We start from the raw sequence: 16,526 nt of genomic DNA, 5'->3' as shown, positions 1-16,526 counted from the left end.
GAAACGAATGTTCTTGAACGATAAAGATATCAATGTACACGTTCAATACTTGTTCTCAATTTTCGAACGAGAATCGATCCTCGGAATCGATGAAATCATATAGAAAACTATGTCGGATATAATGCGAACTAACAATATAACGATAATAATATCTCGTTTATCATAAAGAATATATTCGAAAGTATTCGATTTGCATATCATTAATTTTTAAATAACTCTTTCATCCCAGTTTCGAACGTTCGTTTCGAATACTTTTGCGTGATAAATGGCCGAGAGTTTCAGGTTCGAGGGTGTACCTACTCATCGTTCATAATGAAACAGCGAAAAGGGCGTTTCTTCGATGGAGGCATTGAGAGGAGAGCAAGCGCTTATTAAAATCCATCCGAGAGAGATCTTCTTCTTCTTCCTCCTCTTCTTCTTCTTCTTCTTCTTTTTCTTCTACTTTTTCTTTTTCTATCGATCGGAAAGTTTTGTAATATTGAAAGTACGTTAAAACGTTCGCCGAGATACTTTTATACCAGAACTGGAAGTTTCCGCAAAGATGCAGACGGAGAAATCGAGAGACATCGTGTGTCCAAATGGAATAGGAAAAAATCTCTCTCTCTCTCTCTCTCTCTCTCTCTATCTCTCTCTCTCTCTTACTCTCGCATTCTTTCTCTTTCTATCTCTCTCATAGCACACGATGATTCGACATCTATACGAGCACATTACGAATACAGAACTTTATAGTCTTTGAGGCACACAATGATTTCCATAAAAATATCGTATCAGAGATAGACCATAGAGATTTTTTAATAAAAGCGTAAAAAGTGTGGTCAATCTCCCTCTCTCTCTCTCTCTCTCTCTCTCTCTCTTTCTCTCTCTCTCTCTCTCTCTCTCTTTTTAAATTCGTTCACCGTCGACTATTCTGTCGACGTTACATTCTTTCTCGTTTTTATGATATCGATCGTATTCCACAAAGCCGGAAATCTGACAGGATACGTATTAACAAATCAAGAGGGTTTATGGATATATATATATATATATATATATATATATGTATGTAGGAGGAAAAAAGAGGCAGGAAGTGAGGATAAAAGAGAAGATAGAAGTGAGTTGATCGCGTTTCGTTTTTGGAAAATTCGCGAGTTTCGTTGGCGACGAAGTGTGAGATATAGGATGAGAATGAGGATGAGGAGGAAGAAGAGGAGGAGGAGGAGGAGGAGGGGGAGAAGGTAGGTGGCACACGGTTATCGCGATGAAAAGTGTGGCCCCCGGCCAAATGTCGCACGGGGATAAAGGTCTAACCACTCGTTGGCGGAAAATACATCGAGCTCGGTGCACCGGTGGCGCCGCGTAAATCCGAAAATTCATTACTGCAGTTGCAGTACCACGATTGTTCGGAGCCAACGCGTTAGAACTACGAGACCGGAGTACTGCGAAGCTGCGGCATTAATAGCCGGCCGTCCCGTCAGGATTTACCAGGAGGCACGGTATTGTTGACAAGCGAATATAGAATTTTCACGATTCCGATAGGTACGCTACGTGAATAACATTCAGGATGGAATTAATGACTCGAGATCCTACGTATTTTACTATCGCCAAGCGCCATTATCGAACTGTTTAGTATTCAAATGACTGACTGCAGTGCCATTTTTTCATTAGTCCGCTCGGCAACAGTAATCCGATAATCGGATTTCACGAATTTATTATGTATTGGCCGATACGCCGATTGATTCGAGTCTATCGCATTAACGATTCAGAGATTTTACTCGTATCATACTCGGCGAATTGATATTATCTTTTGTCGATCGTCTTTAAAATGTTTCGTTTTTATACGTTTCAGAAGGCGAGGACGCGGCGGAGGATGAGGATTCATATCTCCTCGAGGAGGATGACGTGCCTTCGGCTACCATCGCCAGTGACACTGAATTGATATCGGAAGGTGGCGGACATCTTCCGGTATTTTTAACGGAACCGGTTGACTCCTTCGTCGTTAAGAACAAACCTGCCACTCTTCGTTGCAAAGCGGCACATGCATTGCAAATATATTTTCGTTGTAACAACGACAGAGCGGATGATTCGGTTCAACAAGACTTCGTTGATCCTCACACGGGAACTAGGATCGTCGATTGTGAGTTAAACGTTACCAGGGACCACATAGAGGAGTATTTCGGAAAAGACAAGTTCAAGTGCGAGTGCATCGCTTGGTCTGGCTCGGGACAGATCAAGAGTCAACCAGCGGTAATCGATGTTGCTTGTAAGTATTGCTTTTTCTTATTATTATTATTATTATTATTACGTCAAAAAAAAAAAAAAAAGAGAAGTATCTAATCTTGAACGCGTGAGGACGACACTTTAAGAATACGACACGATCATTCACGTGAGAGAAAGAGAGAGAGAGAGAGAGAGAGGGGGGAGAACGACTTTTGCCTTACTTCGTCCTCCGCCCCTCGTAATTATCTTGATTCTCCTGGCAGTGATGTCATTATTTAATTCCGCTCCTTAACAGAAGACAATGCGACGAGCGTCAGCGGAGGAGTTCCTAAGAGAATCAATTTAGGGAAGAACCACTTGTTCAATTTTAGAGTTACGCAACTAATGAAGCGGACAAAGTTTCGTTTAACAGAATCACCGAAATGCATACATTTGCAAATAGAATTTAAAGTAACCTTAATGTCAAATTTTTCTCTTAGAACCCTGATAAGAACTTTGTATTCCTCGTCTGCCACATCCCCCAATTAGCATTGGTATGTCGTTTATATCGTTTTATCGACAACAAGGAACGATTATTTTTTCAGATCTGAAGAAGCAATTCGAGTCACCGCCATATTCCGTTTCGGTTGAAGCTGGTCATAGTACCGAACTTCGATGTCTGGCACCTCTCGGTGTGCCACCTCCAAGAGTCTATTGGCTGAGAAACAACGTTCCAGTTGATGCTGACTCGGACACTCTTTTGGTATCCAGCGAAGGACATCTTCTTGTTGGCCAAGCAAAACTCAGCCATCAGGCTAATTATACATGTGTGGCTGAGAACATCGCGGCAAAACGATTAAGCGATCCAGTTAGCCTAACAGTATACCGTAAGATTAAATATTCTCCAATTAACATTTCATACGGCAAACGTTCGTATCTCCCAATTATCGCCAAACGATGAGTCATTAATTACTATGCTCGCAGTGAACGGTGGTTGGTCTTCCTGGTCTGCCTGGTCGGAATGTCATTCGAGATGCGCGAAAGGTGGCCAGAAAAGAACGAGAACGTGCACGAATCCGGCACCTATGAACGGTGGTCAACCTTGTCTCGGTCCAAGTCAGCAGAAAATGGATTGCAACACTGCCTGTCCTGGTGAGTCCAATGATCCACCATGCGACAATGACAAGCGGTTATTTCAATCGCTGCTTTACGCTTCCGATAACAATCGCTTATATCGTGATTCAATGGTAAATGATAATGGTAATCGTGCGTGTGGTCGTTCGATGAAAAATCTTCTCAATGTAATACCCATCATCTCACGTGTGCCTCATAAAAAGCTCTCACAATTCGCTTACTAACGTCGACGTGCTTTCAGCTTCGTGGGGGGTTTCTTCTCTCTCTCTCTCTCTCTCTCTCTTTCTTTCTCTCTCTTTCTATATATCTATCTACCTATCTCTTTCTTGCCTATCCTTTTGCAATTTCGCTGCGTTCTATACCTTAGGCGACGTCTTTGAAGATAGTTAATGTGTAAGCAAGCGTTGGCGGTGGTGTCGTCTTCCTCTTCTTATCCTAGTCCGTGTCGCGTAGACGTCAGGCTCAAGCAGGTTTTGCCTTGGCGGGCCGATATTACCAATGCCGAGTAGAGGAAACTCTCTCGCTTGATTTACGATCGTTTTCTCTCTCTCTCTCTCTCTCTCTCTTTCTTTCGTACAAGCATCTCTTACGTCTTCGCGGTCATCTTATGCCAGAGGGTCTCTTTACTAGCATTCACCTTTTCAAAAGGTTTGCGACATTTCAAAAACACCTGCACGTTATATGCATTCACGTTTAAGCATAGAGCTAATATCCGTATATTTTCCGTCGCGAAAACTCGACTCTCGTTGAGTACTCGCGTAACGCTTTTTCTTCTTTCTTCTTTTCTGCTGCTTATGTCGGAACAGCGGGCGCATTGGAGGAATTCACCAACACTATGGGTAAGTATTTATTTATAACGATTCGGCCGCCATTTCTTTTCTTTTCTTTTCTTTTCTTTTTTTGTTAACATACTTATCCTTTTGTTGTCGAACGTAAGATCGTAAAAAAAAACGAGGACAGATGCACGATATATATATATATATATATATATATATATATGTATGTATGTATGTATGTATGTATGTATAAATCAATTTATCAAAGGTGCATCAACGAGCAAATGTCTCTTCGGGGGGAGAAAAAAAAAAGGAAAGTAAAAAGGAAAACAAAAAGGAAAAAGTAAACGTTCGAGCAGATTAAACGGCAATAAAGCCACCAACGAGCATCGATATCGAACAAGAATAATGCTTTTACAAGAAGCTCGTCGAACTTTTTTATCGAGCTCTCGTAGTATCGATCGAAAGTATTGCCGCCGCTTTAACGACTTTATGAGACACACTTTTCTATTTTTTTCTTTTTGTACCAGTCGTCGACGGTGGATGGTCCAGATGGTCGGCGTGGTCCATATGCGGGAGCGACTGCACGCACACCAGAAGGAGATCGTGCGACGAGCCGCCTCCGAGCCACGGTGGCCGTTCATGTCAGGGCAAAGATATAAGCGTGGCCAATTGCACCGGCGGCATATGCAATGGTAAGTCACGCGAGACATGAACTTACTTATAAATATTTTTTTATTCTCCTATATACAAAAATTAACATAGAAAAGTTTTTTAAATTCTTCATTTTCTTCTTCTTCTACTTAAAAAAAAAAAAAAAAAAAGAAAAAAAAAGAAAATATATATATATATATATATATATATATATATAGATAAACAAGCAAAAATGAAATTTCTGAACATATCAGAGAACAGATTTAAAGACACAACCATGAATGTTATTTGTTGCAGTTGGCAACGCGAAGATGGGTGGCGCGCATTTGACAGAAGAAGGTGAGTGTTAAAAAAAAAAATTTTGTTGAAGAAATATATATGTGTATATGTATATATATATATACACACACACGCGACAATGCCACTCCTAGATCTCTCTCTTTCTCTCTCTCTATCTCTCTCTCTCTCTCTATCTCTCTCTTTCTTTCTCTGTCTCTCTGACCCGTTAATTCTCTTTCGTCGCATATTTCATTCGCACGCGCGTTCCTCGTCACGGTGCGTTTGCAAGAGTCCAAGAGGGAAGTCTCTCTCGATTAGATAAGCCGTGATTCGCGCGATGTACCGACCCTCCTCCAATTCGTTCCGGATTTGTATATATGCTTGCGGAGAATCGAGGAGACGCTATTACGAGCTCGAGGAAAGGAAAAGGAAATGATGAAAAAGTATTGTGGTATAAGAGAAAAATACGGGCACATGACCAAGAAGAACGAGAAACAAAAAAAAAAAAGAAGAAGGAGCAAAAAGAGAGAGAAAAACAAAAAAGAACAAAACGAAAAAGTAAACAAATAAACGAACAGATAGGGAGAAAAAAAGGGACGCACATATACACAAACACACAAACATATATATATACATACAAACAGAAAAATACGAGCAAAGGAGCCAAAGTAGTTAGGTAGAAGTTCTAAATGGTATGACAGTCAGGGTGCGACCGTCCAACCGCGAAGAAAATGTCCTTAACCCGTCGTACGACATTCTTGGATGGATTCTTCACGCCCGGTGAACGCCATTTATATTCCCAACTACACCGTACATTTATATATTTCTTTCCGATCTGATACCGATTCTCGAATCGTACTTAACATATTTTATTCATCTTGAGAAAGATTTAATCGAGTTTAAAGCGAAGTAATAAGAGAATCTATTTATTAAATAGCCTTGATCAATATGTAATTATGTAGGTACTATGTAGATATTGTTAATATACGAAAGATTATTAAAATTACGAAAGAACGTTTGAAATAAGGAAAATGAGAAGAGAAAGAGAATGATGATGATGAGGAGGAAGGAAGGTAGAAGGAAGTCAATACCAGGTAGGTAAGTATAGCTAGGGAAGAAGAGAGGAAAGAGGTATCGCCTAAGGGTAAATGTAAATTCGTTAGGTCTCTAATTCCCTTGGTTAAACGTGATTTTGAATACCTTCGAACGGAGAAAGCGGGAAACTTTGTAGGAAATCTTAAGAAGTTGTTTCTTTTATGAGATTCGATATACGAGCCTGTGCCAAGTAAGTATAAACTGATGGGAGGGAGAAAAGAGAGAGAAAGAGAGAGAGAGAGAGAGAGAGAGAACGTTTCCATCGAAGGGTAGGAGTTACGCTACGCGTAAACTCTTTTTCGAATATTTACATTTAATTACGCGACTGGTTAATTATTGACGCTGGGAAAGTAGAAGGGAGTTCTGGGAGAACGATCGGATGGATCCCTTCGAGCTTTACAGAGCCAAACAATCGTAACAATGAGCCTATATAGCTGGTGGTAGTCTCGAGGGTGGTCCGCGTAGATGCAGTCGCTAGAACGAAACCCTTCTCTCTCTCTCTCTCTCTCTCTCTCTCTCTTTCTCCATGAATCTCAACGATTCTATCGAGCGAGGGCACATCAAAGTTGCACGCGATATACGCGTAGGCTCGTTCGACCTATACGGCTCCCTTCGGTCCCTTCGTGTACCTCGGCAAGGGCTGCCTTTAATATCGAAGAAAATTATGTAATCGGTAGCCGTTACGCCCTTACGATGGTTGGGGGAAATTGATCGTGCATGCAAATAAAGTGCCATTATCCTGTGCCGTGGTCTCGAACATATACCTACGCTTCTGTGAGACATCGAGACGAGACAGGAGAGAGAGAGAGAGAGAGAGAGAGAGAGAGAGAGAGAGGGATACGAAAAGAAAAAGAAAAAAATGAGGAGGGGGGGGCCAATCTACCCTACTTGAATTCCGTAGTGACTTCGATTTTTCGAAAAGTACCTTTAAAGTACAAGAGAAATGATGTATCGAAAGAAAAAAAACTTTCAACGTATACGCAAAATTAAATACTTGTCCTTCAAGTAAATTTCATTAAAGAGATTTGCAAAAAAAAATTCGCTTAATTCGTTTTATTAACTTATAAAAGAAAGAAAGAAAGAGAAAAAACATGTTGTATTTTAATCGACCCTAATATGGCAAAAACAAAAAGAAAATGTTGTATAATGTATGTTCTTATTATCGTATTAAAATGGGACATCCTATATAGATAAGCTATGTCATGTTACGTACGACGTCGCGGCACAGATGCGTCCGAACGTAAATCGATCGTGGTTAAGAAAATAAATCGTGGCATCCCTAACAGAAGTTACTTTCTCTCTCTCTCTTTCTCTCTCTCTCTCTCTCTCTTCTCATTTTGTCTCTCTCTTTCTCATACACACGTACCCATGGCACACATACATACATACACAAGTACGTGCGCTGTCGCACGTACGACCGCAAGAGTGTCTTGGAGATAGGGTGAAAGCAGCACACGCATTTCCGATCTCATTTTCCTACGTCCTGCGTGTAACGATGTGGAACTATTGCGTTTTGAAAATCTTTCCTTCCGACTTTCGAACGATGTTACTCGTTTTCGACGTTCGCGCGGAGATATTGACGTTCGAGGCACGTGTCTTTCTAAGGAGAGAGATAGAAAGGGAGAGAGAGAGAGAGAGAGAGAGAGAGAGAGAGAGAGAGAGAGAGAGAGAGAGAGAGAGAGATAGAGAAGAGTAACGTATACACACGTAAACGAGACGCACATGATCCTATGAGAGAGGAGGAATAGGAAAAGAAGGAGAAAAAGTCAGGGCCCCGAAAGTCACGTACCAGGGTTACAACCTCGTATGGCTTTGACATTCTAAAATTGGAAGAAGCTTAACGGTGTTTTGTAGAGAGTAGGGATGCTGTCGCTGCTGCTGTTCCACTACTGCTGTCCGCCTGTTCCTTGAGGAATTTCTTGTGACAATTTTTATGGCCATAGGGATATTCGAAATCGTTGAAATAAATCTCGAATAATAGTAGATAGATACGCGCCGAGCTTATAAATAGTGTTTAATATTTAAATGCGTCTTAATGCAAATGTGTGAGGGGCGGAGAGGGGGGGATGGAGAGAGAGAGAGAGAGAGAGAGAGAGAGAGAGAGAGCAGGAATAAATTCTTCTCCCATCATTTTTTTTTTTTTTTTTTGTTCTTTCTTCTTTCTTTTATCTTTTTTTCTTCATTATTTCTTTCCTTCTTTCTTTCCGCAAATGATCCATCCGTAAATAATGTTTCTTATCATTTTTCCCTTAATTCATTCATTCAGTCTTCGAGCTTTTTACAACGTGTTATAAATAATTCGATTCGTTTTATAATTTCTCACGTTGTTCGTTGTTCATTTGTAATAAATATCAATGACCAGTTAGTTGGTAATTTAAAAATTATATTATATTACATTCTCGTATACTTTAAGCAATCAAATTTTTTATCGTCCGTGTTAATGGCCATAATAATAAACCGATCTCGATTTTTATTGGTTTAGAAAATAACGACGCGTTGTAAAATAATAAAATGAGAATCATCCCGGTAGTACGAGTAGGGGGAAACGTGCATATAACCGAGCCGACGTTGAACGACGAGGAACCTTAAAAGTTTTCTACGACTTCTCGTAATATTTAGCGACACGAGAAACGTTTAACGTTCTGAAACGACATCTTTGTGTACGGCGTAGAGATCCGTGTGAAAGAAAGTCTCCCTTCTCTCTCTCTCTTTCTCTTTCGGGCAAAGAGAAGACCGGAGAACAAATAAAAGTTCGCCTATAAAATATTCATGAGCTGACACCGACGACGTTTTATTTTTTATTTTTCATTTTTTTTAACTTTTCTTCTTTTTTTTTTTTTTCTTTTCTTTTTTGTTTTTTTTTTTTTTTTTTTTTTGAGAAACATGGACGACCGGGGCTTTTGCATTCGCGAGAGTTATTCACGTCTCTTGTGTGCACTTCGAGTAACGAGGAAACACCTATTTCGATGATTCTACTATCTGGAAAACTACTTTTCTATATTACTGTTGCATTATGTATACATACGTGTATATATATATATATATATATATATATATATATGTATGTATGTACGTATCATCTCAATCTCCTTCTATATATACATATATATATATATATAAAATAGATGTATACATATATGAAAGTAGATATATATATATATATCTAATTCAAGCCACACGTAAATCCGTGTACAATGGAATTGAAACGTTCATATCGTTGACATATACATATAATATATGACTACATATGCAACAAACGTTTCAATTAAATACATATACCATAAAGCAAAATGTATAATGCAGGAAACGTTTGAATATTCATACGACGTACTTTGATAAATCTATTTGATTTTACGTTCGTCCTAACATTTGAATCCGTGTATTATCAAGATTATTTAAATTACTCTATTAATTTTATTATTTCGATATATATATATATATATATATATATATATATAACAATGTCTGGAGAATTGTATTTTTCTTTTTTTCCTCTTTGATTGCAGCGAATCGTCAGATGGACGTGGCTCTTTATATCGGATTAACCGTGGCTTGCGTCGTCATCGGTGGATTAGCATTTTTCTTGGCAAGACTTTTACGAAGAAAAGGTCGAGATCATTCTCTCTACTCCATGGCACGCAATGGTAAGCATTTCGAAAGAGGTAAAAAAAAAAAAAACAAAAAAAACAAAACAAAAGAAATCAAAAAAAAAGAAGAGATCATTCGGTTCCTTTCTTCTCGAATTTGTTCCTCAATCTTCTGTTTTTGCTTCTATCGCTCTTATTTTCGCTTGAACGGCGAAACAAAAGAAATAAAAAAAAAAAAAGAAAAAAAAAGAAAAAAGGAAAAAAAAAAAAGCAGGCAAGATACTATTTCGAAGCTTGATTAATCCAAAAGCACTCGCTCCTATTTTCCATCTTTCAATTATTCATATAATTTGTTCGTCTCTATCGTTGTGAACGCTTTTGGAATGCATTAATACACATGCAAAACACTTGTCTGCTGTTTCTAACGCGTTTCTACTTTTTCCCGCCCCCTCCCCCTTTCTTCCCCCTCTTCTAATCTTTCTTCTAATCTCTCTCGTATTAACTATAAAAGAGGTCGTAAAACTGTATACTCTATGTGGAAACATCGTTGAACATCGGTAAAGTACGGGGCGCGAGTGCTTATCTGGTAACGCAGGATCTTTGTAAAGTCCTTATGCACTTTTAAGATTTAAATTAATATAATTCGTAATACGCACGTACGTACGTACGTACGTATCTATGTGTATGGAATTACGATCGTAATAAAGATCTCTCTCTCTCTCTCTCTCACATACTCTTGCTCTCTCTTACTCTCACCTTTTCTCTTTCTACGATCTCGAGATAAAATTTACGACGTCCGTGAAGATTTAAAAGTATCATTTAAATGGCATATCAACTAGGTACCATTAGATTCTCGTAAGCGTTAAAATTGCAATAAGGACTTTGCGAGGTATCCCGGTAAGTTGAGATGCGTAAGAGAATCGGAACAGTATCGTTGCCGGGATCTGTCCGCAGCGCGCAGAGATACCCACGAGCCGTGCCTCGGCCGTGTGCGTTTCAGAATTCCAGCCGGAGTTCTTCCCGGACCAGGACAAGAAGTTGAGCCTACAACCGGACGTGACGGCGACGAGCGTGCCGGCCTGTTACGAGTATCCTTTCGACCCGAAGCTGTCGATGTCGAGATCCCTCTCGGAGCACCATTACGACGTGCCGCACCTATCGATCGCCCCCCAACCATCCCCGATGTCACCAACTCCTTCGACATCGACGCAAGAGTCTTGCAGCGACAAGCAGATTCATTCCGACAGCGAGAACAGCGTCACTAGTTCATATCCATCCTCGGACTCTACTTACAACGTCGCCTCCGAAAGCGTCAGGTTACCCAAGCTCGAAGCTGGAAACGTAGCGAGAGCTGCTGTCAACACTCGAGGTGCATTATTGGTCCTTCCGGATTCTGGAATTTCAATGTCGGTACCCGAAGGAGCAGTACCGAAGCCACTCAGAGAGGAACTCTATTTGGCGGTTCTCAACGAGGATCGCTTTAGGCCTAGATTACCTGGTAAGTGTGAAAAAAAGAAAAAAGAAAAAAAAACGAGATAGGAAAAAGAAACAAAATATAATAAACGAAAGGAAAGATAGAACACGTTGTCATTCCGACATTCCCCCTTTAAAGTCCTGACAACGAAAAAGCTAACATTTCCCCGAACGAATTCGATCGCATTATAGCTTTTATCTCGCTCCCACCGATATCTCCGTGCAGCCCCTTTCACAATGTCGATAAATCAAATTAGCACTCTAATTTCGTCGAGTCGCGTTCGAGAGATTGCCTGACGTAATATTCACGGTAATAGTGAACGTCAATTGTTGCTATCGACGTGAGAGCATTTATTGTATCTGTCCGCGGCCGTGAAAATTTGAACGGCATTGAAGAAAAAACAAAAAAGAAAAAATAAATAAATAAATAAAAAGAAAAGAAAAATAAATAAAGAATAAAATAAAATAATAAAATATGATCGACGTTTGTTTTGCGTTTAATTGATTCGAGAAGAAGTAAAAAAAAAAAGACAAAAAAGAGAGACCTCTGCTGTTTCGTACCTCAGTTACGCGTCGAATCTGGATTAAGTTTATGTATTTACGTGTACATGCGAAAATAAACTCATCGACGAAATGTTGAATTTATCGACAGCGATTGATGTTTAATTATTATCCATTAACGGTATAATGATTTATATCGAGATCATTATCGATATTTAGAAATGCTCGTTTTTGTCACAAAATCGAAAAGACACTCGTTTTATCCTCGCAGACGGTATAACGCAGCTATCGGCGGTGGTGACCTGTGGCCCATCTAGGGCGTCCTTCAATAAACCTGTGATCCTACAATTCGAACACTGCGCAATGTTGCATCCCGCGACCTGGGAGCTGAGCGTATGGGCCTCGGACAATCTGAACGTCGAGGAGAGCTCGTCGATGTCGTCGACGAAGGATCATCAGGTGGTGACGTGGAGCAGAGTGTTGACATTGGGCAACGAAACGATCAACACGCCGCTCTTTACGCAGCTCGATCACGCGGAAGCGTTTATCGTGACGGAGCAACTCAGAGGTTATGTTCTCGCAGGTCAGAGTTGCGAGAACTCAATAGCCACTAAGAGACTGAGATTAGCATTGTTCGCTAGCCAAGCTGGCCAGTGTTGCGTCAGGGTCTACGCCGTTGAGGACACGAAGGCTGCCACAAAGGCGATCGTCGACAGGGAGTCGCAAATCAGAGGTTACTTGTTGGACAAGCCACGTACGCTCATGTTCCAAGACAACGGGGATCCTCTTTGCGTTAGTCTCGAGGAAGTCGGGAACGAATGGCAGAGCAAATCGCCAACCGAGCGTCAAGAGCTCTCCTTCAGAGACGTTTGGAATTGTCAGGAGAACACAAAACACGTAACCTTCGGTTTAGACACAGCCTTTGGCCCGACGACAACCAGAAGCTACAAGCTACAAGTCTCGCAAGGCAATTCCGACACCAGGCAAGTCTTCAGGATCGTTTACGACGGCGCGAAGCAACTGATCTCATCCGGCAGCGTTACCAGACCTCTCAGGGAAGTGACCGTCGTCAGCAGTGGACATGCTAATAACGCAACCACGGATTCAACCGCCCTCAGACCGTTTCGGTTCACCAGGTCTCTCAGGAAACAACTCTGCCAGTGCCTCGACCCTCCTAACGCTTTGGGCAACGACTGGAGAATGTTGGCTCAGAGACTACAGGTTGACAGGTTGGTAATACACTTGCCTCCATCTCTATTCACGCTTAAGAACGAAACTTTAATGGAACTGTACGATTCTCACCCTAAGCTATTATTTATTTCATTCGACGTTAGACCCTTATTTTGGTTACTTATATCTAGACACTAGAAACTAGATCACTACAACTATCTTTTTCTCATTAACTCATCTTTCCGCTTAGTCACGCGATAATGAGTTTTTCTTTCATTGCCGACCCTCCGGGAGATACAACGAAGATACGTATGTACACCGTGCTCCTCTCTTCACGTAATGTAAACCCGTTTAGTTCTTGTATCCGATCAACGAAGAAGATGAAGAAAAAAAAAAAAAAAGAAGGAAAGAAATCCTCTTAATCGGTTGTTCCCCTTTCATTATCTCAATCGACATTCAGTCGTTGTACGGCTAATGATTCTTCGTACGGTTTAAGAGAAAAAATCTCAGGGCACGTTTACTCGCTTGACAACGTTATTAATTTTTTTCTTCTCTTTTTTTTTTTTTTGTTTTTTTGTTTTCTTCCTCCTTATTTTTTCTTTTTTCTGTTTTTCTTTTTTTTTTTTTTTTTTTTCTTTCTTTCTTTTCTTGTGTTAATGATCAATCGATTTATCTATCGTCGCGGTTGCCTTCTTAATAATCACTTTAGACGGGATTCTCGTTGCTCCTGTCGCAGGTACATAAACTACTTTGCAACTAAGTCGAGCCCGACGGAACACATTCTCGATTTATGGGAGGCAAGGCATAGAGAACCAACGGCTGTCACAGATCTCTTGAATCATTTGAGAGTGATGGGAAGGACCGATGCTGCTACGATTTTGGAAGCACAGCTTGGACCCTGGCTTTGAACGCGTTACCACGTCGAATTGCTTTTACAAACGAAGTTACGTTCCCTTGGCCGGTGAGTGATAGTTACGAACACGATGGACGCCTACGATCATCGAAACTGATCCTCGAAATAATAATAATAATAATAATAATAATAATAATAATAATAATAATAATAATTATAATAATAATTATAACAATAATAATAATAATAATAATAATAATAATAATAATAATAATAATAATAATAATAATAATAGTAATAATGATAATGCAAAAAATAATAATAATAAATAAAACAAATAATAATAATAATAATAATAATAATAATAATAATAATAATAAATAGTAATAAAAATGAATAATAATAATAAAAAAGAAATAATAATTATAATAATAATATTAATTATAAAAAATAAAAAGAAACAAAGGAAAAAATTAAATAACGATACGAATACGGGAATCGATATACGATATCGATATTTACGGTTATAATAACGACGAATGGAGAAGGAGCACGTGGTGGTTCTTCGAACGAACTCATCGAAAACACTGCCTTAACACTTGTGTGTGTGTGTGTGCGCGCGTGCGCGCGCACCTCTGCGCCGTATTAACGCCATTGTTATTGTTGTAAATAAGAGCGTAATTTGCGAGAAGACGAAACGTAAATGATCATATGAGACTTAATCATTCTGAATTCTTGTCTCTTCTCTTCTCTCGTAAACGATAGAGGAAAAGAGGAATAGGAAAAGATAAATCGACGGAAAGACGATCTCGAAACGATTAAAAAATCGACGCCGATTAAAAAATCCCGTGTATAATCATGGCTGATAGCTAACTAGAGACTGTGCATTTAGATGGATATATGTGTACATACGTACGTACTAAGAGATACGCGCGCAGATACAAATGGATCAATCCATTTAGAGAAACGATGGATGTTTATATATTAATATACATACATATTTATACATATATATATATATATATACACACACACATATATATATATGTAAATATACATATATATATATATATATATGTATATATATGTATAGGTATTATATATATATATATATATATATATATATATATGCAAATACTGGCGAATGGAAAAAGGAAAAAAAACGAAAGAATGAAAATTAGCGGCTTGGAATGAAAAGAAAAAAAGTTAGATAGAGAGAGAGAGAGAGAGAGAGAGAGAGAGAGAGAAAGAGAAAGAGAGAGAAGCTAATGCCGCGTTTTGGCTAATAAAAAAAAAAAAAATAAAAAAGAAAAAAAAATTGTACTTTATCTATTTGTTACACGGATATATAGGAACGCGCGAGTGACTCGATTGATTTTTCAGAAAATCGTGCCAAAATTCTAGCTCTCTGTTTTTTGCAAGCGTTCACACTTGCGTTGATGTTTGCTTCGGACAATTTATAAATCGCGTTCACTTTTTTATATATACGTTTATTGTATAGAGGTACGACAATACACGCCCGTGCGTAACGTAAATGCACGTGCTCGCTCATTAATTAAACGCGATCGAGTTAATAAGAGACGACGGATAATCGCGTGAAACGAACTAATTACAGAGTATATGGTTTAAATTGACGCAATTTATTTGAAAGGATTGTATATTTGTTACTTTCGACGAATAAAATATTCTTGTATACCTCAGGCATTCGAAAAAAAAGAAAAAAAAGAAAAACAAACAAAAAAAAATATCGATTAATCGATACACTATATCTCTTACCTCGTTCCCGTATTCCCTAAAAAAAAAATCGTATTTTCTTTTCTTTTTTCTTTTTTCTTTTTTTTTTTTTTTTTACTTTTTTCTATTTTCTTTTTTCTTTCTCTTTTTTTTTTTTTTTCTTGTCCGAATGAAACAACTAAAACATCTGTATCCGTAAATCCTTCGAACATCACGACACGCTTCATGGGCTTAAATAAATTAAGACTAATGCGATACGAGTGATCCTTAATCCCTAAAACTACGTCAGGAAACATCTACTACTACTACTACTACTACTACTACTACTACTACTGCTACTACTGCTACTACTACTACTATTACTACTACTAATACGTGCAGCGAGAAGTTGGCTTTGAGCCCATCATTGGTTACGACATGAAAATAGTCGATTCCCGAGATTTTCCTTCCAGCAAATTCCTATTTTCTCTCTTCGTTCATGATCATCAAGATAACGTCAACGTGCCAATTATCTGTACTCATTTTGATCCTTCTTTTTTTTTTTTCTTTTTTATATCCTCTGCAGTTTTAACCGATGAAATTTCAAGCGAAATCGTGGAAAAGAGAGTATCACGAAAACGAATTTAATAAAAGACCTAATCGAAAAACGGGACGATATATATATATATATATATACATAGAGAGAGAGAGAGAGAGAGAGAGAGAGAGAGAGAGAGTCGACAACACTTATCGACACTTTGCCAATAATTTTTCGTCCAACTTCGAAGGTAGTAGCTAAGGCCAGCTACGACATACTATATATTACTCCGACTCTATCTTGTCTCCGTACTTTCTCCTTCCCCCTTCCTTTCCTCATCGTTTCATCTATCTCCTGCAGCAGGTTCAAGGAAGCTGCAGAAACGTTTCTCGATTTTTCTTGAAGGAAAGTAGGTACTACGTACCTTAACGGAAGCCTCGAAGACGGAGAAGATGGGTGACAATGGACGTCGAGCGTTGCAATTTTGAAATGTCGATACCAGTCGGGCGTGTACTTCTCTTCTTCTTTTTCTTCTTCTTCTTCTTTTCCTTCTTTTCCTTCTTCTTCTACTTCTTCTT

General features: G+C 39.0%; 1 protein-coding gene across 4 annotated transcripts in view; it reads left to right on the top strand.

Moving 5' to 3' along the window:
* Nucleotides 1-13,941, top strand: part of LOC118445038 (netrin receptor UNC5C) — a 42,600-nt gene extending 28,659 nt beyond the window's left edge. Inside the window, exons 3-12 of one of the 4 annotated variants that reach the window (XM_085655975.1) lie at nucleotides 1,826-2,239; nucleotides 2,781-3,062; nucleotides 3,160-3,327; nucleotides 4,116-4,148; nucleotides 4,616-4,780; nucleotides 5,037-5,078; nucleotides 9,620-9,757; nucleotides 10,701-11,198; nucleotides 11,946-12,903; nucleotides 13,581-13,941. In XM_085655975.1, coding sequence (XP_085512101.1) covers nucleotides 1,826-2,239; nucleotides 2,781-3,062; nucleotides 3,160-3,327; nucleotides 4,116-4,148; nucleotides 4,616-4,780; nucleotides 5,037-5,078; nucleotides 9,620-9,757; nucleotides 10,701-11,198; nucleotides 11,946-12,903; nucleotides 13,581-13,752 — 2,870 coding nt within the window. In that variant the 3' untranslated portion in view covers nucleotides 13,753-13,941. The remainder of the gene's footprint in view (nucleotides 1-1,825; nucleotides 2,240-2,780; nucleotides 3,063-3,159; nucleotides 3,328-4,115; nucleotides 4,149-4,615; nucleotides 4,781-5,036; nucleotides 5,079-9,619; nucleotides 9,758-10,700; nucleotides 11,199-11,945; nucleotides 12,904-13,580) is intronic. The other 3 variants (XM_035873930.2, XM_085655974.1, XM_035873931.2) reach the window with 3 other exon arrangements.
* The last annotated feature ends 2,585 nt before the right edge of the window (nucleotides 13,942-16,526 follow it).

The sequence above is a fragment of the Vespa mandarinia genome, chromosome 3, assembly GCF_050613455.1.
Source record: "Vespa mandarinia isolate Hongniang chromosome 3, ASM5061345v1, whole genome shotgun sequence".
Classification (NCBI taxonomy): Eukaryota; Metazoa; Arthropoda; class Insecta; order Hymenoptera; family Vespidae; genus Vespa; species Vespa mandarinia.
The sequence above is the reverse complement of the archived record's forward strand: the minus strand, read 5'-3'. Positions and strand labels throughout refer to the sequence as shown.